The sequence below is a fragment of the Pseudophryne corroboree genome, chromosome 4 (genome assembly GCF_028390025.1).
Source record: "Pseudophryne corroboree isolate aPseCor3 chromosome 4, aPseCor3.hap2, whole genome shotgun sequence".
Lineage (NCBI taxonomy): Eukaryota > Metazoa > Chordata > Amphibia > Anura > Myobatrachidae > Pseudophryne > Pseudophryne corroboree.
This window is the reverse complement of record NC_086447.1, coordinates 245812876-245834450: the sequence shown is the minus strand read 5'-3', so window position 1 is coordinate 245834450 and position 21575 is coordinate 245812876. Positions and strand designations below refer to the sequence as shown.

The 21575-nt window shown below is 47.3% G+C and overlaps 1 protein-coding gene across 6 annotated transcripts in view; it reads right to left on the bottom strand.

The window, feature by feature from the left end:
- Positions 1-21575, bottom strand: part of XRN1 (5'-3' exoribonuclease 1) — a 425124-nt gene that overhangs the window by 378462 nt on the left and 25087 nt on the right. For all 6 annotated transcript variants that reach the window (XM_063916003.1, XM_063916004.1, XM_063915999.1 and 3 more), the window contains exon 2: positions 6318-6550. In XM_063916003.1, coding sequence (XP_063772073.1) covers positions 6318-6520 — 203 coding nt within the window. In that variant the 5' untranslated portion in view covers positions 6521-6550. The remainder of the gene's footprint in view (positions 1-6317; positions 6551-21575) is intronic.

Here is a 21575-nt window from a genome sequence, read left to right as displayed (position 1 = left end):
ATTGTGTGGCCTCTTCTATAACCCCGCCTCAGTTTGGTTAATCAGTTCAATGCAGAAGCAGGTAAAAGAAGGCAGATGTTAGTCACATAGAACCACGTTCTCACGACAGGAGACAGGACTAGCGGCTAATGCCAAACCCAAAGAAGCTAATTGCGTCAGGGTGGACGCCCTGTGGAACCCAGTGTACCTCGTAGAAAGTGATTTAACCATGGTAAGTCTACCATAAATCTCCTTTTCTGCAGCAGGCTACACTGTGTTCCACAGTGAATACATAGAGGATGTCCCAAAGCAGTCCCTTAAGGGAGGGGACGCACCTTAGCGGGTATGAGAACCCGGCGTCCAAAGGAAGCATCCTGGGACGCGGAAGTATCAAAGGCATAGAACCTAATAAACGTGTTAACTGAGGACCATGTAGCCGCCTTGCATAACTGTTCTGCCACGATGGGCCGCCCAAGAGGGTCCAACAGAACGAGTAGAGCGGGCTTTAATAGCAGCAGGAGCTGGCAGTCCAGCCTGCGCATATGCTTGTGCAATCACCATTCTAATCCATCTGACCAAGGTTTGCTTATTCGCAGGCCAGCCACGTTTGTGAAAACCAAATAGTACAAAGAAGGTATCTGACCTCCTGATAGAGGCACTCCTTTCCACGTATATACAGAAAGCCTGTACCACATCCAAAGACCGTTCTTTGGAGGACAATTCAGAAGAGATGAAGGCTGGAACCACAATCTCTTGATTAAGGTGAAAAGATGACACCACCTTAGGAAAATAACCAGGGCAAGTTCTAAGAACTGCTCGGTCACAACGAAATATCAAAAAGGGTGGACAACAGGACAAAGCGACGAAGTCTGACATCCTTCTAGCAGAGGCAATAGCCAGCAGAAACAGGACCTTGGCCGTGAGCCTTTTAAGGCCCACTGACTTAAGAGGTTCAAATGGAAACTCTTGCAGGGCATTCAGGACAACAGACAAATCCCACGGAGCCACAGGGGGGACATAGGGAGGTTGAAAACGCAGTACGCCCTGAGTGAATGTATGAACGTCCGGTATAGACGCAATTTTTCTCTGAAACCACACCGAGGCAGATATGTGAACCTTGAGGGAGGCCAGACGAAGTCCTAAATCCAGGCCTTATTGAAAAACGCCAGAAGTCTGGAAGTAATGAATTTGTAAGCATCGTAATTCTTAGCAGCACACCAGGTGAAGTAAGAATTCTAGACCCTATAATAAATCCGCGCAGATGCCGGTTTGCGGGCCTTCAGCATAGTTTGGATGACCGCTTTGGAGAATCCTTTGGCCCTCAGGAGTAAAGCTTCAAGAGCCACACTGTCAAAGCCAGTCTGGCCAGGTCTGGATAGACACAATGGCCCTGAACGAGGAGGTCTGGGCGTTGAGGAAGTAGAAGAGGATACTCTATCGATAGACCCTGCAGGTCTGAGATCCAATGGCGTCTGGGCCATGCTGGAGCGACTAGAAGTAGTATTCCTCCTTCTTGATTGAACTTCCATAGTACCCTTGGCAGGAGTGACACTGGAGGAAACACGTAGGGCAGCCGAAAGTTCCATGGAATTGCTATAGCCTCCACGAACTCTGCTTGAGGATCCCTGGTTCTTGATCCGAAGACCGGAACCTTGTGATTGTGTTGAGACGCCATTAGGTCTACATCTGGTAGGCTCCACTTGTTGAGACGCCATCAGGTCTACATCTGGTAGGCTCCACTTGTTCACTAGGAGTTGAAAGACTTCCTGATGAAGACTCCACTCTCCGGCGTGCACGTCCTGAAGACTGAGGAAATCACCTACACAGTTGAGGACTCCCAGAATGAACACTGCCGATATTGCCGGAAGAAGACGTTCCGCCCAACTAAGCAATTTTGACACTTCCATCATTGCCATGCGGCTTCGAGTGTCGCCCTGATGGTTTATGTACGCCACCGTGATGTCGTGGTCTGACCGTACTTGGACAGGCCTGTTCTGTATCAGAGGCAGGGCGAGAGACTAAGTATTGAACACTGCCTGCAATTCCAGAATGTTTAATCGGGAGGAGTGATTCCTCCATGGTCCACTGACCCTGGAAAGAGTGTTGCTCCAACACCGCGCCCCCAACCCTTCAGACTGGCGTCCATAGTCAGTAGGACCCCGTTGGGGGTCCAGAAGGGACAGCCACTGCTCAACTGCTGGTCCTGTAGCCACCAAGTCAGCGACAGACGAACCTTCGGAGTCAAGGAAATCATGTGAGAACCGATCCAATGAGGCAGGCCATCCCACTTGGAAAGGATTAACCTCTGTAGAGGGCAGTAATGGAATTGAGCGTACTCGACCATGTCGAAAGCAGACACCATGAGGCCTAGTACTTGCATCACTGAGTGTACAGACACTCTTAGGCGAGAAAGGAAGTATTTAATCATGTTCTGAAGTTTCAGGACCTTCTCTGGAGGCAGAAACAGCCATTGACCGTGTATGTCCGGTAGTGCCCCCAGGTGCACCATGCTCCAAGCAGGGACCAGCGAGGACTTCTTCCAGTTGATGAGCCACCCGTGGGCTTGTAGGAAGTTTACAGTCAGTTGTAGATGACTGAGAAGGACATCGTGGGGGTTTGCCAGAATCAGCAAATCGTCCAGATACGGCAGGAACCTGACTCCCTGGCGACGGAGATAAGCCGTTACCACGGCCATAACCTTGGTGAAGACCCGAGTAACCGTGGCCAGTCCAAACAGCAAAGCCTGGAATTGATAGTGAAGGTTGCCAATAGCAAACCGCAGACATTGGTGACGCGATATGGCAATTGGCATATGCAGGTAAACATCTTATATAACCAGGGATACCATATAGTCTCCGGGTCCATGGCCTGTACAATTGAGCGCTGTGTTTCCATACGGAACTTGGACACTCTCACAAACTTGTTCAGTGATTTGAGGTTGAGAATAAGCCAGAAAGACCCATCAAGTTTCGGGACTAGGAACAGGGTCGAGTAGTATCATCTGCCTCTCTGAGACAGAGGTACCGGCACTACCACTCCTGTATCCAGGAGGGAACGCACAACCATCAGTAGAGCTTGCGCCTTTAACGTATCCGAAGGGATAACCGATGTGCAGAACTGGCGAGGGGAACGTCTCTGGGAAGAGACAGCGTAACCGTGAGAAACAACTTCTCGCACCCATGCATCTGAAGTGGTCATTAACCAGGCCTGGATGAATCGTAGAAGTCGGCCCCCCACCCTGGGATACCCCCAGGGGGAGGCCTGTCCAGTCATGCAGCAGGCTTGTCATGAGAAGCAGGCTGACTAGCAGTACAGGAACGTTGTGTGGTTGTTGGGAGCACAAGACAATCTTTGGTATGCCTGAAGTTCGCTTTCCCTTAAGGCCGAAAGCAGAGAAAAGTGGTACCTTTTGCCTTTTGTGCAGAAAGAGTAGCATTTGGGAGAAAGGCAGTCATAGTAACCGCCGATTCAGACCCCATTTTTAATTAGGTCTTCCCCAAATAAGATGTAACCAGTAAAAACAGGATTTTAATACCTACCGGTAAATCCTTTTCTCCTAGTCCATAGAGGATGCTGGGTACTCCAAAAGGACCATGGGGTATAGACGGGATCCGCAGGAGACATGGGCACACTATAAGACTTTGAATGGGTGTGAACTGGCTCCTCCCTCTATGCCCCTCCTCCAGACCTCAGTTATAGGAACTGTGTCCAGGGAGACGGACATTTCGAGGAAAAGGATTTTTGTTACACTAAGGGTGAGATACATACCAGCTCAAACCACAACACACCGTACAACTGGATTACCAGGAAAACCAGAGAACAGTATGAACGAAAAACAGCAACAAGCTGAACATAACCGATATTCAACCTTCGTGTAACTGAAAAAAACAACTAACAATACAACTGCAAGTAACAGTCCGCACTGGGATGGGCGCCCAGCATCCTCTACGGACTAGGAGAAAATGATTTACCGGTAGGTATTAAAATCCTATTTTCTCTTACGTCCTAGAGGATGCTGGGGACTCCAATAGGAACATGGGGTCTATACCAAAGTTCCAGACCGGGCGGGAGAGTGCGGACGACTCTGCAGCACCGACTGAACAAACATGAGGTCCTCATCAGCCAGGATATCAAACTTGTAGAACTTAGCAAAAGTATTTGAACCCGACCACGTAGCTGCTCGACAAAGTTGAAGTGCCGAGACCCCTCGGGCAGCCGCCCAAGATGAGCCCACCTTCCTGGTAGAATGGGCCTTCACTGACTTCCGCAACAGCAATCCAACCGTAGAATGAGCCTGCTGGATCGTATTACAAATCCAGCGTGCAATAGTCTGCTGGGAAGCAGGATTTCCAATCTTGTTGGAAGCATACAGGACAAACAGAGCTTCTGTTTTCCTAACAAGAGCCGTTCTGGCGACATAAATTTTCAAAACCCTCACGACATCAAGAGATTTTGGCACAGCCACGGCATCCGTAGCCACAGGCACAACAATAGGTTGATTTATGTGAAACGAAGAAACCACCTTCGGCAGAAAGTGTTGACGAGTTCTCAATTCCGCACTATCCACATGGAAAATCAAATATGGGCTCTTGTGAGACAAAGCCGCCAATTCCGACACCCGTCTGGCGGATGCCAAGGCTAAAAGCATGGCTACTTTCCAAGTGAGAAATTTCAACTCAACCTTTCGCAAAGGTTCAAACCAGTGAGACCTAAGAAATTGTAACACCACGTCAAGATCCCACGGTGCCACAAACTGAGGATGGATATGCAGCACTCCCTTCACGAAAGTCTGAACTTCAGGAAGGACGGCCAATTCTTTTTGAAAGAAAATAGATAAAGCCGAAATCTGCACTTTTATGGAACCCAATCTCAGGCCTGCATCCACGCCTGCCTGCAAAAAATGGAGGAAACAGCCCAGCTGAAACTCCTCCGCAGGAGCTTTCTTGCCTTCACCCCACGACACATATTTTCTCCAAATACGGTGATAATGCTTCGCCGTGACCTCCTTTCTAGCCTTAAAGAGAGTGGGGATGACTTCACCAGGAATACCCTTCCGAGCTAGGATTTGGCGTTCAACCTCCACGCCGTCAAACGCAGCCGAGGTAAGTCTTGAAACACGCATGGCCCCTGCAGTAACAGGTCCTCTCTGAGAGGAAGCGGCCAAGGATCTTCTATGAGCAATTCCTGAAGATCCGGATACCAGGCCCTTCGTGGCCAATCTGGAACGACGAGTACTGCCGGAACCCTTGTTCGTCTTATGATCCTCAACACTGTTGGAATGAGAGGAAGCAGAGGGAACACATATATCGACTGAAACACCCACGGAGTTACCAGGGCGTCCACTGCACTGGCTTGGGGGTCCCTTGACCTGGAACAATACCTCGGAAGCTTCTTGTTGAGGCGAGACGCCATCATGTCTATTTGAGGAATTCCCCAACGCTTTGTCACTTCTACAAATACCTCTTGATGAAGAGCCCACTCTCCTGGATGGAGATCGTGTCTGCTGAGGAAGTCTGCTTCCCAGTTGTCCACGCCCGGAAGGAAGACCGCTGACAGAGCGCTTACGTGCTTTTCCGCCCAGCGGAGAACTCTTGTGGGAAACTTCCCTCAGCTGCTGCTGCTGCTGTCAGAGGGACCGGAAGGTCCCTCTGCCTTCCTGCACTCTCCCATACGGATTGGTCAGCACGGCAGGATCCCCACCCTTCAGCGGCTGCAGACAATGGCAGCCGCTGGGGAGTGTAAATTAACCCTACCAAGCCACCCCCAGACCCCCGATGTATACCTGGAGGCTGTCCCAGCTTTCAAAATGAAAGCCGCGATGTTCGCAATGTTTTCCGATCGTTGTTTTGATGTTTGGAAAGAAAAATATTAAAAAAAAATAATAATAATTTTTTTCTTTTTAACTAAAATCATTTTGGATGTTTTTCACCTAATTCACTCATAAAAAACCCAGACAATTTTGGAGCGAATTTTGGCTAAATAAATAGTCAGTTAAGTGGTTAAAGACAATATGGGGGAGGGGGCGGGGGGCATGTACTACACATCTTAATTCTAAACATGAGAGGTGCTACTAAGCTGAGACTTGTAGTTCCACACAGAATAAAAAACTAAATGCAGATGGGCCCAACAACCACGACCAGGTGACCTCATCCAGTGGGTCCCTAACACTAAACGTACAAGTCCAGGGCAAAGGACACCACAGGTCAGCACAAGCTAACCAACCCAAAGGGCATCACACTTGTTATTAAAAGAAAAATATAAACATACTTTTAAAAGAGAGACTTTTCAAAAGTTGCAAGCTCTTAAAATAGGTCACATTTAAAGAGTAAACTAGTCACCTAAAACGTCTCCCTCGCTGCTGGTTCATCTTTGCCCTGGGAGCAACACCATCCACAGCCATGAAGAAAACCTTTCTTGGCTTTATAATACGGAACAGCACTTCCAAATAATGAAATATATCTGCAAAAATCTTATCTTCTGTTATTCGAAAATGCACATCATCGTCATTTGGATGAGAGCACTGGTGGATGATGCCATTCATGTCCAAGTACAGGTTGTCAAATTCTGGGATCTAGGGGAAGAGAGAAATATATACATTTCAGTGTTTATTGGAATTTAGGGGGGGAAAAAATAAGAATATATAATCTTGATACATAAAGCTTACTGACTTTTAGAAACTAGTATGCCAGCCTAACCCATGACCTATTCAACGTATCCTTCAAATATCCATTTCCCGGAGCTGTAGTGACGTCATGACGTCCTGCAAGGTCATCACTACTGTGACCAATGTCTGGCGGTGGGGGAATGGCTTTGCAGCTAGTCCCTCGCCACATAGTGCATGCCAACCCCCGCTGACCCCTGCAATGACCGCCAGACCCCCCGCTGACATCACCACAGACCCCCGTTGCCCCTCCCAGACCCCTGCATTAACAGCCGAACCCCTCTCTGGACCAGGTATTCCAATATGCGGAAAAATCCCATATCCGGAATGGTCATGGTCCCGATCATTCCAGATATGGGATACTCAGCCTGTAGTAAGAAACCAGAATATAAAACGAGAGAAGCCTGCCATCGATCAGCAAAATTACGGACACAGAAAATATGTCCCTAGAATAAGAAATATATACACTGCTCAAAAAAATAAAGGGGAAAATAACACATCCTAGATCTGAATGAATGAATGAATGAAATATTAAATACTTTGTTCTTTACATAGTTGAATGTGCTGATGACAAAATCACACAAAAATTATCAATGGAAATCAAATTTATTAACCCATGGAGGTCTGGATTTGGAGTCACACTCAAAATTAAAGTGGAAAAACACACTACAGGCTAATCCAACTTTGATGTAATGTCTTTAAAACAAGTAAAAATGAGGTTTAGTAGTGTGTGGCCTCCACGTGCCTGTATGACCTCCTTACAATGCCTGGGCATGCTCCTGATGAGGTGGCGGATGGTCTCCTGGGGGATCTCCTCCCAGACCTGGACTAAAGCATCCGCCAACTCCAGGACAGTCTGTGGTGCAACGTGGCGTTGGTGGATGGAGCGAAACATGATGTCCCAGATGTGCTCAATTGGATTCAGGTCTGGGGAACGGGCGGGCCAGTCCATAGCATCAATGCCTTCGTCTTGCAGGAACTGCTGACACACTCCAGCCACATGAGGTCTAGCATTGTCTTGCATTAGGAGGAACCCAGGGCCAACCGCAGCAGCATATGGTCTCACAAGTGGTCTGAAGATCTCATCTCGGTACCTAATGGCAGTCAGGCTACCTCTGGGGAGCACATGGAGGGCTGTGCGGCCCCCCAAAGAAATGCCACCCCACACCATTACTGACCCACTGCCAAACCGGCCATGCTGGAGGATGTTGCAGGCAGGAGATCGTTCTCCTTGGCGTCTCCAGACTCTGTCACGTCTGTCACATGTGCTCAGTGAGAACCTGCTTTCATCTGTGAAGAGCACAGGGCGCCAGTGGCAAATTTGCCAATCTTGGTGTTCTCTGGCAAATGTCAAACGTCCTGCACGGTGTTGGGCTGTAAGCACAACCCCCACCTGTGGACGTCGGGCCCTCATACCACCCTCATGGAGTCTGTTTCTGATCGTTTGAGCAGACACATGCACATTTGTGGCTTGCTGGAGGTCATTTTGCAGGGCTCTGGCAGTGCTCCTCCTGTTCCTCCTTGCACAAAGGCGGAGGTAGCGGTCCTGCTGCTGGGTTGTTGCCCTCCTACGGCCTCCTCCACGTCTCCTGATGTACTGGCCTGTCTCCTGGTAGAGCCTCCATGCTCTGGACTCTACGCTGACAGACACAGCAAACCTTATTGCCACAGCTCGCATTGATGTGCCATCCTGGATGAGCTGCACTACCTGAGCCACTTGTGTGGGTTGTAGACTCCGTCTCATGCTACCACTAAAGTGAAAGCACCACCAGCTTTCAAACGTGACCAAAACATCAGCCAGAAAGCATAGGAGCTGAGAAGTGGTCAGTGGTCACCACCTGCAGAACTCCTCCTTTATTGGGGGTGTCTTGCTAATTGCCTATAATTTCCACCTGATTATTCCATTTGCACAACAGCATGTGAAATGGGCACTTTTAGAATTTGATAGTGTGGACTGGCTCCTCCCTCTATGTCCCTCCTACTAGACTCAGTCTAGGAAGCTGTGCCTGAGGAGACGGACATACTTTGAGAGGATAGATAAAGATAGTGGTGAGATTCCGAACCAGCACACACAAAACAGAGGAAAGCAATGCTAACCCAACTTTAAACAGGAACAGCAACAGCTGAACCAACAATACTTAACCAAGTAACAGTGCAGGAAGAACGAAGCACCGGGCGAGCGCCCAGTATTTTCTACGGACTACGAGAAAGGATTTACCGGTAGGTAATTAAAATCCTATTTTCTCTTACGTCCTAGAGGATACTGGGGATCCATTTAGTACCATGGGGAAGTATCAAAGCTCCCAAACCGGGTGGGAGAGTGCCGAGGTTCCTGTAGAACTGATTGACCAAACTGAAAGTCCTCAGAGGCCAAAGTATCGAACTTGTAGAACTTTGCAAATGTGTTCAAACCTGACCAAGTAGCTGCTCGGCAGAGCTGTAAGGCAGAGACACCCCGGGCAGTCGCCCAAGAAGAACCCACTGACCTAGTCGAGTGGGCCTGTACAGATTTAGGAACCAACAATCCTGCCGTGGAATAATCATGCTGGATAGTAACCCTGTTCCAGCGCGCAATTGACTGCTTTGAAGCAGGACACCAAATCTTATTGGGATCGTAAAGAACAAACAGCAAGCCCGATTTCCTGTGACGAGCTGTTCTCTTCACATACACCTTCAAAGCCCTCATAACATCCAAAGACTTTGAAGTAACAGAGGTGTCGGTAACAACAGTAACCACAATGGGTTGGTTGATGTGAAACGCAGACACCACATTAGGAAGAAATTGCTGACGAGTGCTGAGTTCAGCTCTGTCCTCATGGAAAATTAAATAGGGGCAGGAAATGTCCCAGATGAAATTCCACCGCAGAATACTTTCTGCTCTCACACAGAGAGACGTATTTCTTCCAAATACGATGGTAATGTATAGACATAACCCCCTTCCTGGCTTGGATCATAGTCGGGATGACCTTGTCAGGGATGCCTCTCCTAGCTAGAATCAGCCGTTCAACCTCCATGCCGTCAAACGTAGCTGTGTCAAGTCTTTATAGACGAACGGGCCCTGCTGCAGGAGATTCTCACGAAGAGGTAGAGGCCACGGATATTCCAGGAGCATCTCCAGAAGGTCTGCGTACCGGGCCCTTCTCGGCCAGTCCGGAGCAATGAGAATTGCTTGAACCTTTTCCCTTTTTATTCTTTCCAGAATTGTTGGGATCAGCGGAAGTGGAGAGAACACGTACACCATCTGATAGACCTATAGAGTCGTCAGGGCGTCCACTGACAGACTGTGGGTCTCTCGACCTGGAACAATACCGCTTGAGCTTCTTGTTGAGATGAGAGACCATCATGTCAATTTGTGGACATCCCCATCGACGTGTCAAGCACATGAACACCTCCAGGTGAAGGCCACCTCCCCCGAGTGCAGGTCGTGTCTGCTGAGGAAGTTTGCTTCTCAGTTGTCTACTCCCGGAATGAAGACCGCCGACAACGCCACAACGTGTTTTTCTGCCCAGAGGAGAATTCTTGATACCTCTGACATTGCTGCTCTGCTTTTCTTTCCGCCCTGTCGGTTTATGTTCGGCACTGCCGTCACATTGTCAGACGGAACCTGAATGGCCCGATCTTGAAGATATGAGGCCTGCAGAAGGGCGTTGTATATAGCCCTGAATTCCAGAATGTTGATTGGAAAAAAGACTTCCTGGTGACAATCTTCCTTAAAACTGCACCCCCTTGGTCAGTGCTCCCCAACCTCTGAGGCTTGTGTCTGTGGTTAGCAGAATCCAATTCTGAATCCCGAACTGTCGGCCCTCAATTAGGTGAGAAGTCTGTAGCCACCACAGAAGAGAGATCCTAGCCATTGGCAACAGACGGATCCTCTGGTGCATGTGAAGATGTGATCCGGACCATTTGTCCAAACAGATCGAGCTGGAAGAGTCTTGCATGAAACCTGCTGTACTGAAGAGTCTCGTAAGAGGCCACCATTTTCCCCAGAAGGCAAATGCATAGATGCACAGATATCCGGGTTGGCTTCAGGACATCCCGAACCATCAACTGGATTACCAAGGCCTTTTCCAACGGAAGAAAAACTTTCTGTGTCCAGTATCATTCCCAGTAATGGGAGTCTCCGAGTTGACACTAAGTGAGATTTCGGAAGATTTAGAATCCACCCGTAATCCAGGAGTAGTTTGGTTGCGAGACCAATGCTGTCCAACAACCTTTCCCTGGACGGTGCCTTTATCAGAAGATCGTCCAGGTACGGAATTATGTTCACTCCCTGCTTGCGAAGGAAAAACCATCATCTCTGCCATCACCTTGGTGAACACCCTCGGTGCCGTGGAGAGTCCAGATGGCAGGGTCTGGAACTGGTAGTGACAGTCTTGCAGTGCAAACCGTAGATAAGCCTGGTGAAGCGCCCAGATCGGAATATGAACGTACGCATCCTTGATATCCAGAGACACTAGGAATTCCCCCTCCTCCAGACCTGAGATCACCGCTCTCAGAGACTCCATCTTGAATTTGAACACTCGTAAGTACGGGTTCAACGATTTTAGATTTAAAAATCGGCCTTACCGAACCATCCAATTTTGGTACTACAAGCAAGTTGTAATAATATTCCTTGTTTTGGAGATGAGGTGGAACTGGAACATCCCTGAGTCTGTACCAGTTTTACAATGGCATCCTGTAAGGATATAATTGCCTCTTGTGAAACTGGTAAGCCTGATTTGAAGAATCTGTGAGGTGGGAGCTCCTACCATCTGTAGCCCTGGGAAATAAGATCTATGACCCAGGGATCCTGGCATGATTTTATCCAGATGTGACTGAAAAACTTTAGTTGGGCTCCCACCTGCCAGTCCTCCAGGCATCGTGGTCCACCGTCATGCTGAAGGTTTTGAGGAAGCAGAGCTAGAGCTCTGTTCCTGAGAACCGGCGGTTGGTTTGCGTGGTTTACCTCTAGCGCCTCTGGTGGTTGTAGAAGAACCTCTGGTTTTGCCCTTAAACTCAGCAGTCCGAAAGGACTGTAGATTCTTCCTGGCTGGGGGAAAGATACGTGGACTTACCCGCAGTAGCTTTGGAGATCCATTTGTCTAGTTCATCTCCAAATAAGGCCACTCCTGTGAAGGGTAGGCATTCCACGCCTTTCCTGGAGTCTGCGTCCGCAGCCCACTGGCGTAGCCATTAGCCCCTGCGTGCTAACACTGCCATGGCAGTGGTGCGTGCATTAAGCAAACCAATCTCTTTTATGGCTTCCACCATAAAGTTCGCAGAGTCCTGTATATATTGCAGAAGTAAAACAATCTCCCCCCTAGATAAGGCATTCAACCCCTCAATTAGCTTACCTGACCATTTAGCAATGGCTTTAGTAATCCACGCACATGGTGGATCTCTGGGCCACCCCAACTGTAGTATAGAAGGATTTGAGTGTGGTCTCAGTATTACGATCAGCTGTGTCTTTCAGGGAGGCTGCACCAGGGACAGGAAACACTATTTTCCGTGACAGCCTGGATACTGATGCATCCGCTATTGGTGGATTTTCCCATTTTTTTCTATCCTCAAGAGGAAAAGGAAAGAATGAGAGTAACCTTTTAGGGATCTGAAATTTCCTATCAGGATTAACCCACGGTTCTTTAAACAGAGTATTCAGTTCCTTTGACACAGGAAATGTGGCTGAGAATTTCTTTTTTACATTAAAATAAGATTCCTATGCTTCCCTTGCAACTTTCCAAGTCAGATATCCAACGATTTGACTCCCTGTTTACAAGATTTATCTGGGCAAAAAAGAAATCTAGGGTATCCCGCCATATTTTGCGACTGCCGAGGCCGGAGGGTGGTTTTGGGATGCCAGACATCTCTGCTTTTTCAAATGCAGCTATGTATCGATACATGGTGGATTGGTTTTCTGGTGGTTCCGTATATACTCTCCCCAACATAGAGGAACACCTTTTCCATCCTTTCTCCCCAGCTGCTCTCCTTCATGCACCTACCTCACTGATTCCTTCCCATATAAAATCCAACATACTCTTTCATGACACTTATAAAGCCTGGAAATCTATCAATAAACGATTGCACAGGAATTCCTCTAACTCCCCTTACACCACCTTTTGGGGCAACCCACAATTTCCTCCTGGTTTGGACGGCCGTGCTTACTTGACGTGGAAAGAGAAGGGCATCTCGTGCATTCGAGATATCTTTGACCCTGGGGGTAAGATCTACTCTTTCTCTGCATTATCAGATAGATATGGTCTACCCAACTCCCAATTTTATATGTACCTCCAATCCCGTCATTTTGCACAGTCGTTACCACCTGGAATGGCCCTTGATACGGCCATTGACCCTCTTACCCCTCTCTTGCGTTTTAATCTGACCATAGGATATAGGCTGCGTAATTTATATTCTATTCTCATAGACTCAGGGAAAACACCCTTGCAAAGTGCTCTCCACTCGCGCTGGCAGCGGGACATACCTGATTTCCCGGCTATGTCGGTACTTATGTCCAAACTGTCCCCCACATTTAAATATTTAAAATCCGCAGCTTTGCAGGAAACGCACCTCAAATTCTTAAATAGAGCCTACATCTCCCCGAAACAGCATTCCTATTTCACCCTGGCCTCTACGGGTCGATGTTTTAAATGTGGGATGGCTGAGGCCACATACTATCATAACTTCTGGGACTGCAGGAAAATAAGAACTTTCTGGGACAAACTGATAAACCATGTTAATGATATCTTTTCAGTTCGAATCACCAAGCTCCCTACCGCATGTCTATTTTACTGCATTTCAGATTGGGACCTGGGACCACACAAACAGAAGATTATACCTGCCCTGACAGTTATCCTCACTATCGCTAAAAAATGAATCCTCACCCATTGGTTACACAGACAACCTCCATCTATTACAGAAATGAGAACCTCTCTGCTAAACAACATATTTTACGAGCGACAGGCTCTAGTACCGGATATAGAGTCAGGGGCCCCTAGATTCTATGGGAAATGGGAAACTGTTATACAAAGCTTTGATAATGCCACTCAGCTCAGAATCCAGAAAATTTTCGAACCCACCACTTGGTATTTGTATAGACAGATTGATTAATGTTATTAACTATGCTAAGTTTGAAATGTGTTGAGCCGGTAAATAATGTCTACTTATCGCAGTCCACAGGACATATATCCAACCTGACAACCTTATGGTATAGTTTTCCCTTTAGAGAACGATGCTGTATGTTGTCCTGTCTTCATGTCTTGTCCACCCCCCCCCCTTCCCTTCCATCTCCCACCCCCTCTTTTTCTTTCTTTCTCCTCTCATTTCTCTTCCCTCTACAATCTATACGAATTCGATTTTTCTACCTAACCAATCTTCTTTATAAAATAGAAAATTATTTGAAGAAGGGTTATTATCTCTTCACTTTCTGTTTTCTTTCTCCTTGTCTGTAGTGGTCTCTCAGCTGCTAAGGGTCTATATGGTCAGATACTGAGGCTTATTACAAGTCTTTACTTCCACTAGATACCTTCATGTCTCTTTAATACCAGATCTCACATTTCACTAAGCAAAATGGTAACCCTAGACAATAGGAGTGGAATATATCCTATAGATATCATTTATTACCAAATTCTTACATGTACTATATGTAATTATGCATGTATTTTCCACATACCGAGACTTTATTGTATGACCCTGACCTACCTCGTATTTCTGTTATTTGTACCTCTCCACTATGAATCCAGACATGGAATTTTGTACATCTATCTCTACCTTTCTTCAATAAACATTGTTTTGAAAAAAAAAAAAAAAATAAGATTCCTCACACTCCTCTGTAACCTTATCAGGAATTTGCAGAACATCTCTGATAGCTTCTATAAGAGCCTCTATTCCCTGTGACAGAGCAGCATCCCCCCACCTCTGAGTCCACCTCCCCCATGTCTGAACCTTGATCATCAGAGTCAGACTGCAGGATATGGGAAAGAGTCAGTTGCCCCCTCATAAGCTGTGTGTCTGCACTGTGTACGGAGTCTGGAGACGCAGTTCACCCCGGTTAGAAGCTGTGCGTCTCCGTACCCTCATGCTGCCATAATGGCCGGCGACCCGCTAACCGGGACGCCGGCTTAGTACTCACCACTCTTCATTCTTCTGGCTCAGTTAGTGGTGGCGGCGTGCTGCGGGAATGTACGCTCGCCGTGGTGGGGCTTGCGAATAGTTCCCTCAGGAGCTAGTGTCCTGTCAGCGGGGAACGGGACCATTAACCCTTCAAGGGGTTGGGCCGTTCCCCACCCAAGTCCCACGAAGCAGGCAGGCTGGTGCCATCCATTCCTGCCTTAAAATAACAAACAGAAAAATAAATGCAGAAAACTCTTCAGGAGCTTCCCAAGCGTGACTGGCTCCTCCGGGCACATTTTCTAAACTGAGTCTGGTAGGAGGGGCATAGAGGGAGGAGCCAGCCCACACTATCAAATTGGCTCCTAGTATCCCCATGGTACTAAATGGATCTCCAGTATCCTCTAGGACGCAAGAGAAAGGTGTATAAATAATTTTAGTATTTTAAAACTCATACACTCTCACCAATTAAATGTTCACATTTTATAAGGGTAAGGGGTGAACTGTAATTTACATAGTACAATACAGGTACAACATTGAGCATCCTGATGGTCCGGACATATCAGCTGCCGGGGGAATTAGGCTGCGGGAGGGCTCAGTCAAGGTGCTGGAGGTTTAGGTGCTACAGGGGAAGTTAGACTGCAGGAGGGCTCAGGCTGTGGGAGCAAGTCAGGCTGCTGGAGGTTTAGGTTTAGGCAGTACAGGGTGGGAGAGTAAGCCATTGGGATGCCGCTGTATGTACCACCGAGAATCTGACATTGTGCTTGAAAAAAGGGTATTGGATTATCGATGGTGTACCGGTATTGCTACACAACAGAGTTTGTAAAAATATTGCAACACAGTTGCCATCTGCCATTAAGTACAAAGGATAGATCTAGGTTATCAAAACGATATGTGGTTAGAAAACCACTCGTCAGGATCCCGACAGGTGCACAATATTGCTACCGGTATACCGGCGAGGTAGGCGATTCCCCCTCTATGGGTCCACAAAACCCATAGAGGGAGAACAGAACCTGTGGCGAGCTTAGCTCGCCACCGAGCCCACAAGGGGCTTCGTTGCGCTCGCCCCCCTGCCGGCATTCTACTGCTCGAGATGCCGATGTCTGTATACGGACGTTCGGAAACCTGTCCAGCAGCAAATCATACACAACCCATCAAAACATATCTAAGAATGTTCCTGTTGTACACTACTGAGGAACTGCACATTAAAACTGCTGTACTTGCTGTAGTCGAGATTTATCAATGCGACCAATAAAAAATGCTATATAGTTTGATCAAAGTCCAAGAAGGACAGTACAAAGTCCATAACACATACAAAGACACATACTTTCCCCACCAACAACTACATTTGTTACTGCACTATCTAACGCATTATTACTAACACCTCTTACATTGTAAGCTCATTTGGGCAGGGCAACCTTTACCTTCTGGTTCTAACTAGTTGAGAAACAATTGTGAGATTATGAAAGTCCATATATTAATGCATTGATATCAGTGGTGGTGATGATAATAGAGAGTCACTTGTTGGAGTACTTTTTATGTTTTAATAAATTTATGTCACATTTTTTAATCATATCAGTCTGTTTTTAAATTGTATTTATTAAGATAGAATAAGCAACTGTGCTGGTGTACTATCTATAACTGTAACCTTCTGGTTCATATTGCTGTATGTCATTTGTCTGCATAATGATTCTCTCCAAAGTACAGCATAAAGAGTCAGTATTTTATATATATATATATATATATATATATATATATATATATATATATATATATATATATATATATAAAAACAAAGCAATTGCAGAGTGTCTTATGTACAGTGCTTCATCCCCTACACATTTACAGTCATGTATATTTTCTGCACAAAAGAACTTATGTATTATGTAATTATAAATGACAGCATTAGCTGGTCATATAGGCTGGAGAGATATAGGCTACTCATTTATTAACCACTTAACTGACGATTTTTACCCCACAAAAAAAGCTCAGAATTTTTTTTTTTTTATCACTTCTTAAAGTAAAAAAAAAAATTTATGTTAAGAACTTACGTTTGTTAAAGCTCTTTCTGCGAGGTACACTGGATTCCACAGGGAATTACATTGGGGTTGTAGAGTTGGATCTTGATCCGAGGCACCAACAGGCTAAAAGCTTTGAATGTTCCCAGGATGCATAGCGCCGCTTCCTCTATATCCCCGCCTCCAGGAACTGGAGCTCCGTTTTGTTAACCAGTCCAATGCAGTAGCAGGTAAGAGACGACAACAGTTAGTAGCCACATACACTACATTCTCACGACAGGAGAAGGTACCAGTGGCAAATGCCATACAAACCCAAAGAAGCTAAGTGCATTAGGGTGGGCGCGCTGTTGAATCCAGTGTACCTCGCAGAAAGATTTAACAAAGGTAAGTTCTTACCATAAATCTCCTTTTCTGCAGCGGGGTACACTGTGATTCCACAGGGAATAACATCGGGCATGTCCTAAAGCAGTTTTTCATGGGAGAGGACGAACTGTAGCGGGCACAAGAACCCGGCATCCAAAGGAGGCATTCTGGGAGGCAGAAGTATCGAAGGCATAGAACCTTATGAACATGTTCACTGAGGACCACGTAGCCGCCTTGCACAATTGTTCAAGGATCAAACCACGACGGGCCGCCCAAGAAGGTCCAACAGACCGAGTAGAATGGGCTTTGATGGTAGCAGGAGCTGGAAGGCCAGCTTGTACATAAGCATGTGCAATCACCATTCTAATCCATCTGGCCAAGGTCTGCTTATTAGCAGGCCAGCCATGCTTATGAAAACCAAAAAGAACAAAGAGAGAATCAGATCTCCTAAGTGAAGCTGTTCTCTTCACATAAATATGTAGAGCCTGTACCACATCCAAAGACCGCTCTTTGGAGGATGAACTAGGAGAGGTAAAGGCCAGAACCACAATCTCTTGATTAAGGTGGAAAGAGGATACCACCTTAGGCAGATAACCAGGGCGAGTTCTAAGGACCGCCCGGTCACGGTGAAAAATCAGAAAGGGGGACCGACAGGATAAGGCACCCAAGTCTGAAACCTGTCTAGGAGAAGCAATAGCCAGCAAAAACAAGACCTTAAGAGCGAGCCACTTAAGATCCACAGACTCAAGAGGTTCGAATGGTGACTCTTGTAGGGCATCCAGGACAACCAACAAATCCCAAGGAGCCACAGGAGGAACATAGGGAGGCTGAATCCGTAAAAACTGAAGTAAAAACGTCAGGCAGAGTCGCAATTTTTCTCTGAAACCACACCGACAAGGCCGAAATATGAAGCTTGAGGGAGGCCAGTCGAAGGCCTAAGTCCAGACTCTGTTGCAGAAAAGCCAAAAGTTTGGCAGTACTGAACTTATACGCATCATAATTCAGAGGAATTATTTATTAAAAGAACACAGTTTAGGACACATGGGCACTCGCTGCGACTGGAGGAGAGAAAGTTCCGAACGCAACAGAGGAAAGGGTTCTTCACTGTTAAGGCCCGTACACACTGGTCAATGTATCGGCCGTTCTCTTGAACGACCGATACATCGCGGGACCGTCGGCCAGTGTGTACGGGCGATACGTCTGTGAACTCCGTCGTTCACAGACGTATCGCGTCGGCTGCGCAGCACAGCCGACAGCCAATATATCTAACGATATATTGGCCCGTCGCTGTGTGTGTACGGGGCGGTCGTCCGACCGCCCGTACACATGCTGCGGCGGCCGGCGGTGATTGACAGGTGAACTGGGCGTGCGCGCCCAGTTCATGACGTCAGTCCCCCGACGGATCGGGCTGTGTGTATGCACAGCACACTGCCCGATCCGTACATAGATATATCTGCAGATCAATTGATCTGCAGATCAATTGATCTGCAGATATATCTAATAGTGTGTACCCACCTTTAGGGCAATCAGGATGTGGAATTCCCTGCCAGGGAAGGTGGTAATGGCGGACTCTGTAATTGGATTTAAAAAAGGAATGGATACATTTCTGAATGAAAAAGTTATCCAAGGTTATAATACTTAAAATATCAACGTGGTTAATCCGGGGGTAACATGAGTTATAGTAGCTAACTAGTCATAAAACATTATTTAGCAAGTATGTAGAATTATCACAACTTAAAACAGGCTGAACACGATGGGCAATTTGCCTCTATTCAACCTCAAATACTATGTTACTATGTATAATGCTTAGCCGCACACCAGGTGAGGCAAGAATTCCAGACCCTATAATAAATCCGAGCCGAAAAAATTACCGGCTCTAGTCCTGGGATTAGATGCTGAAAAGGCTTTCGACCGGATTCAATGGTCCTTTATGTTTCGTACTCTACAATCCATTGGGATACACGGTCAGTTTCTACAAGGTATCAAGGCGTTATATATCAAACCTAGGGCAGCAGTAATGGCCAACGGGGTTGCATCCCCCCTTCTCCCATATCTAATGGGACCCGTCAGGGATGCCCTCTGTCCCCTCTTATTTTTGCACGATCTATTGAACCTTTGGCCGCGCGCATTTGGGCTAACCCAAATAATAAGAATTTACTCACCGGTAATTCTATTTCTCGTAGTCCGTAGTGGATGCTGGGAACTCCGTAAGGACCATGGGGAATAGACTGGCTCCGCAGGAGACTGGGCACTCTAAAGAAAAGATTAGGTACTATCTGGTGTGCACTGGCTCCTCCCTCTATGCCCCTCCTCCAGACCTCAGTTAGGGAAACTGTGCCCGGAAGAGCTGACATTACAAGGAAAGGATATTTGGAATCCAGGGTAAGACTCATACCAGCCACACCAATCACACCGTACAACTTGTGATAACCTTACCCAGTTAACAGTATGAACAACAACTGAGCCTCACTCAACGGATGGCTCATAACAATAACCCTTATTTAAGCAATAACTATATACACGTATTGCAGAAAGTCCGCATTTGGGACGGGCGCCCAGCATCCACTACGGACTACGAGAAATAGAATTACCGGTGAGTAAATTCTTATTTTCTCTGACGTCCTAGTGGATGCTGGGAACTCCGTAAGGACCATGGGGATTATACCAAAGCTCCCAAACGGGCGGGAGAGTGCGGATGACTCTGCAGCACCGAATGAGCAAACATAAGGTCCTCCTCAGCCAGGGTATCAAACTTGTAGAACTTTGCAATGGTGTGTGAACCCGACCAAGTAGCCGCTCGGCAAAGCTGTAAAGCAGAGACCCCTCGGGCAGCCACCCAAGAAGAGCCCACCTTCCTTGTGGAATGGGCTTTTACTGATTTTGGATGCGGCAATCCAGCCGCAGAATGACCCAGCTGAATCGTGCTACAGATCCAGCGAGCAATAGTTTGCTTTGAAGCAGGAGCACCCAGCTTGTTGGGTGCATGCAGGATAAACAGCGAGTCAGTCTTCCTGACTCCAGCCGTTCTGGAAACATATATTTTCAAAGCCCTGACTACGTCCAGCAACTTGGAGTCCTCCAAGTCCCGAGTAGCCGCAGGCACCACAATAGGTTGGTTCAAATGAAACGATACCACCTTTGGGAGAAATTGGGGACGAGTCCTCAATTCTGCCCTGTCCATATGGAAGATCAGATATGGGCTTTTACATGACAAACTTGACAAAGCCGCCAATTCCGACACACGCCTAGCCGATGCTAAGGCCAACAGCATGACCACTTTCCACGTGAGATACTTTAGTTCCACGGTCTTAAGTGGCTCAAACCAGTGGGATTTCAGGAAATCCAACACAACATTAAGATCCCAGGGTGCCACTAGTGGCACAAAAGGGGGCTGAATATGCAGCACTCCCTTAACAAACATCTGAACCTCAGGCAGTGAAGCCAGTTCTTTTTGAAAGAAAATGGATAGGGCCGAAATCTGGACCTTTATGGACCCCAATTTTAGGCCCATAGTCACCCCTGACTGTAGGAAGTGCAGGAATCGACCCAGCTGGAATTCCTCTGTAGGGGCCGTCCTGGCCTCACACCAAGCAACATATTTTCGCCATATACGGTGATAATGCTTTGCTGTCACGTCCTTCCTAGCCTTTATCAGCGTAGGAATAACTTCATCCGGAATGCCTTTTTCCGCTAGGATCCGGCGTTCAACCGCCATACCGTCAAACGCAGCCGCGGTAAGTCTTGGAACAGACAGGGCCCTTGTTGCAGCAGGTCCTGTCTGAGAGGCAGAGGCCATGGGTCCTCTGTGCGTATTTCTTGCAGTTCCGGGTACCAAGTCCTTCTTGGCCAATCCGGAACAATGAGTATTGTTCTTATTCCTCTCTTTCTTACTATTCTCAGTACCTTGGGTATAAGAGGAAGAGGAGGAAACACATATACCGATTGGTACACCCACGGTGTCACTAGGGCGTCCACAGCCATCGCCTGAGGGTCCCTTGACCTGGCGCAATATCTTTTTAGCTTTTTGTTGAGGCGGGGCGCCATCATGTCCACCTGTGGCAGTTCCCATCGCTTTGCAATCTGTGTGAAGACTTCTTGATGAAGTCCCCACTCTCCCGGGTGGAGGTCGTGTCTGCTGAGGAAGTCTGCTTCCCAGTTGTCCACTCCCGGAATGAACACTGCTGACAGTGCTTGCACGTGATTCTCCGCCCACCGAAGAACCTTTGTGGCTTCCGCCATTGCCATCCTGCTTCTTGTGCCGCCCTGCCGGTTTACATGGGCAACCGCCGTGATGTTGTCTGACTGAATCAGCACTGGCCGGTTTCGAAGCAGGGGCTCTGCTTGACTCAGGGCGTTGTAAATGGCCCTTAGTTCCAGTATATTTATGTGTAGAGAAGTCTCCAGACTTGACCACAGCCCTTGGAAGTTTCTTCCCTGAGTGACTGCCCCCCATCCTCGGAGGCTTGCATCCG